The sequence below is a fragment of the Macrobrachium nipponense genome, chromosome 42, assembly GCF_015104395.2.
Source record: "Macrobrachium nipponense isolate FS-2020 chromosome 42, ASM1510439v2, whole genome shotgun sequence".
NCBI lineage: Eukaryota > Metazoa > Arthropoda > Malacostraca > Decapoda > Palaemonidae > Macrobrachium > Macrobrachium nipponense.
In genome coordinates this window covers 5,662,439-5,666,009 of record NC_061103.1, presented here as the reverse complement: position 1 = coordinate 5,666,009, position 3,571 = coordinate 5,662,439, and the positions used below count along the sequence as shown (strand labels likewise).

At 34.8% G+C, this 3,571-nt stretch overlaps 1 protein-coding gene across 1 annotated transcript in view; it reads left to right on the top strand.

Moving 5' to 3' along the window:
• LOC135212957 (trypsin-1-like) overlaps positions 1-3,571 on the top strand; it is a 12,998-nt gene that overhangs the window by 1,013 nt on the left and 8,414 nt on the right. Inside the window, exons 2-4 of the mRNA XM_064246714.1 lie at positions 87-124; positions 526-614; positions 3,055-3,176. Of these exons, the coding sequence (XP_064102784.1) occupies positions 87-124; positions 526-614; positions 3,055-3,176 (249 nt within the window). The remainder of the gene's footprint in view (positions 1-86; positions 125-525; positions 615-3,054; positions 3,177-3,571) is intronic.

Sequence of the window (3,571 nt, the reverse complement as noted above, 5' to 3'; positions counted from 1 at the left end):
TATACATAAATAAGCATATATCTATATATATATATATATATATATATGATATATATATATATATATATATATCTTTTTTTTTTCAGATGCTCTGGGTTATAAACATCGCATCAGCTTCTACACTGTAAGATAAAACTCCGTCTCTGTGTTTCGTTCTCAGTAGATTCGCGTGATGTGAAAAGGATTGAATCCTATTAACGTTAAAAGTCAAATGAAGCGAGGAATACTCTCACATCTTTTCTTTAATCTTTAAAAGTAAAAAAGAAAAGCGTAATACTCTCTCAATCTTGTTTTACTAACTCTCAAAACTAAATATCATTCAAATTACATTTCACAAAACAAAAGTTCTTTTAAAAACGGGAAAGGAAAAGGACTGAACAAAACTATAGTAAACTTTATAATGTACAGTTACATTATATAAGAACTTTCAGTCATTGTGTTGCAGTTGAATATTGAATTAATAAGATAAGGAAATAATTGAGAGATAAATTAAAGACTTCAGTCTAAAATATTTCTTTCCATCAGACTCCCTCGAGAAGCGCCATTAGAACCGGAAGTAGGGCTTAATCAAACAGTGATCAGTGGTAAGGAACAACACGCCATCGATGTCAAAGGTATTTTGCAACTTGTTGGCAAATATATTATATATCATATATATATATTATAATATATTAATATATAATATATATAGCTATACTAGATATATATATATATATTATATATATATATATAGATATATATATATATATAATATATATATATATATATATATATAATATATGACTGGTAAAAGTGTTCTGTAGCAACAGAATTCCATCTAATAAAAGGAGCCCATAAAAACACCAAAATGTAGAGAGAAAAGTACTATATTTCAGAGACTGCTGTCTCTCTCTTCAGGTATATGAATGAGAAAAGTTTACAGAAAAGGTGGTATTTATACCAAGAGATTCGTCCACAAGTAAGCCAAATTTAGGTCACCCCGCTGATAATCTTCCTTTAATCTTCTTAAGCGTTGGTTGAATGAACACTGCGTCGACGATGTCCGATGTCCAATTCCCTTTTGAGATGTTCATTACCTGCTTCTCTTTTATTAAGGGCCGATTCCATCATTTGACTCTTGTACCGGCAGTTGCTGCTATAAATTACACGTGACATATTCCAGTTTATTCTATGGTTATGTTCATTTATATGGTTGAAAATAGCCGAGTTCTGTTGTCCATACCTAACTGACCGTTGTGTTGTATTAATCTCTGGGGAAGTGATTTACCTGTAAATCCGATGTAAGATTGGTCACAGTCCTGGCATGGGATCTCATATACCCCAGAGTCTTTGGGCGATGTCTTTTGTTGGACGTTAATCAGGGATTTGGCTAAGGTATTTGGGTAGGTAAATGCAAAAGGGTTGGATTTCCCAAGGGGGTGAGTTACTCTCTTAATCGTCTCCAGGTGGGGAATTTTTATTTTATTGTTGGGTGTGTCTCTGGTCTTGTCTTTAGGGGGTCGGTAGAAATTGAGAAAGCAATTCAAAAAGCAAACATAATTTTCTACCGACCCCCTAAAGACAAGACCAGAGACACACCCAACAATAAAATAAAAATTCCCCACCTGGAGACGATTAAGAGAGTAACTCACACCCTTGGGAAATCCAACCTTTGCATTTACCTACCCAAATACCTTAGCCAAATCCCTGATTAACGTCCAACAAAAGACATCGCCCAAAGACTCTGGGGTATATGAGATCCCATGCCAGGACTGTGACCAATCTTACATCGGATTTACAGGTAAATCACTTCCCCAGAGATTAATACAACACAAACGGTCAGTTAGGTATGGACAACAGAACTCGGCTATTTTCAACCATATAAATGAACATAACCATAGAATAAACTGGAATATGTCACGTGTAATTTATAGCAGCAACTGCCGGTACAAGAGTCAAATGATGGAATCGGCCTTAATAAAGAGAAGCAGGTAATGAACATCTCAAAAGGGAATTGGACATCAGACATCGTCGACGCAGTGTTCATTCAACCAACGCTTAAGAAGATTAAAGGAAGATTATCAGCGGGGGTGACCTAAATTGGCTTACTTGTGGACGAATCTCTTGGTATAAATACCACCTTTTCTGTAAACTTTTCTCATTCATATACCTGAAGAGAGAGACAGCAGTCTCTGAAATATAGTACTTTTCTCTCTACATTTTGGTGTTTTTATGGGCTCCTTTACATTAGATATATATATATATATATATATATATATATATATATATATATATATATATATATATATATATATATATACAGCTATATATTTCTTTATCATATATACGAAAAATATATTTATTCAGTATACATATATATGGTTATTATATAATTACTTATTTGAAGTTTATTTACATTGAAATCAAATAACCATACTATCTCCTTTTCTTTTTCTTCCTCGTCCAGTGTTCCATCTCATTTTGCATCGTCTTATTCTCCTTATCTCCCACCAATTACCTTTCCACCTTTTTTTTCCCCTTTCCTCTATCATCTCACCCTTACTTTTCACCTCAATCCCCTCTTCTATTTACCATCTTTATCATCACCTTCGCCATCTTGTCATTCTTTGTTTACATTGACTCGTCTTCTTCTTCTTCTTCTTCCCATCTTGTCACTCTTCTTTGTTTACATTGACGCGTCTTCTTCTTCTTCTTCTTCTTCTTCTTCTTCTTCTTCTTCTTCCTATCTTGTCACTCTTCTTTGTTTACATTGACGCGTCTGCTTCTTCTTCTTTCCAATTCATGGCAGGAACTCGGAGCTCAGTGAGTTACGGAAGATAATTTTTGTTTACATTGACTCGTCTCCTTCTTCTTCTTCTTCTTCTTCTTCTTCTTCTAATTCGTGGCAGGAATTCGGAGCTCACTGAGTTGCGGAAGATACTACCTTTTGTTTACATTGCCTCTCCTTCTTCTTCTTTCCAATTCATGGCAGGAATTCGGAGCTCACTGAGTTGCGGAAGATACTACCTTTTGTTTACATTGCCTCTCCTTCTTCTTCTTTCCAATTCATGGCAGGAATTCGGAGCTCGGTGAGTTGCGGAAGTTACCTGCTCTCCCCAGGCGATGAGGTGGTCATAGGATCTCCCAATTACCCGAACCCCTATCCCTTGATTCACCTGTGCGCCTGGGATTTCCGGGTGAGAGAACACAAGTGTTATTATTATTAGGTGATAGCAGGTTTGCCAAAACAAGAATTTTTGTGAATTATTGAAATGTAGATAGTATATATATATATATATATATATATATATATATATATATATATATATATATATATATATATGACTGGTAAAAATGTTCTGTAACAACAGAATTCCATCTAATAAAAGGAGCCCATAAAAACACCAAAATGTAGAGAGGAAAGTACTATATTTCAGAGACTGCTGTCTCTCTCTTCAGGTATATGAATGAGAAAAGTTACAGAAAAGGTGGTATTTATACCAAGAGATTCGTCCACAAGTAAGCCAATTTAGGTCACCCCCGCTGATAATCTTCCTTTAATCTTCTTAAGCGTTGGTTGAATGAACACTGC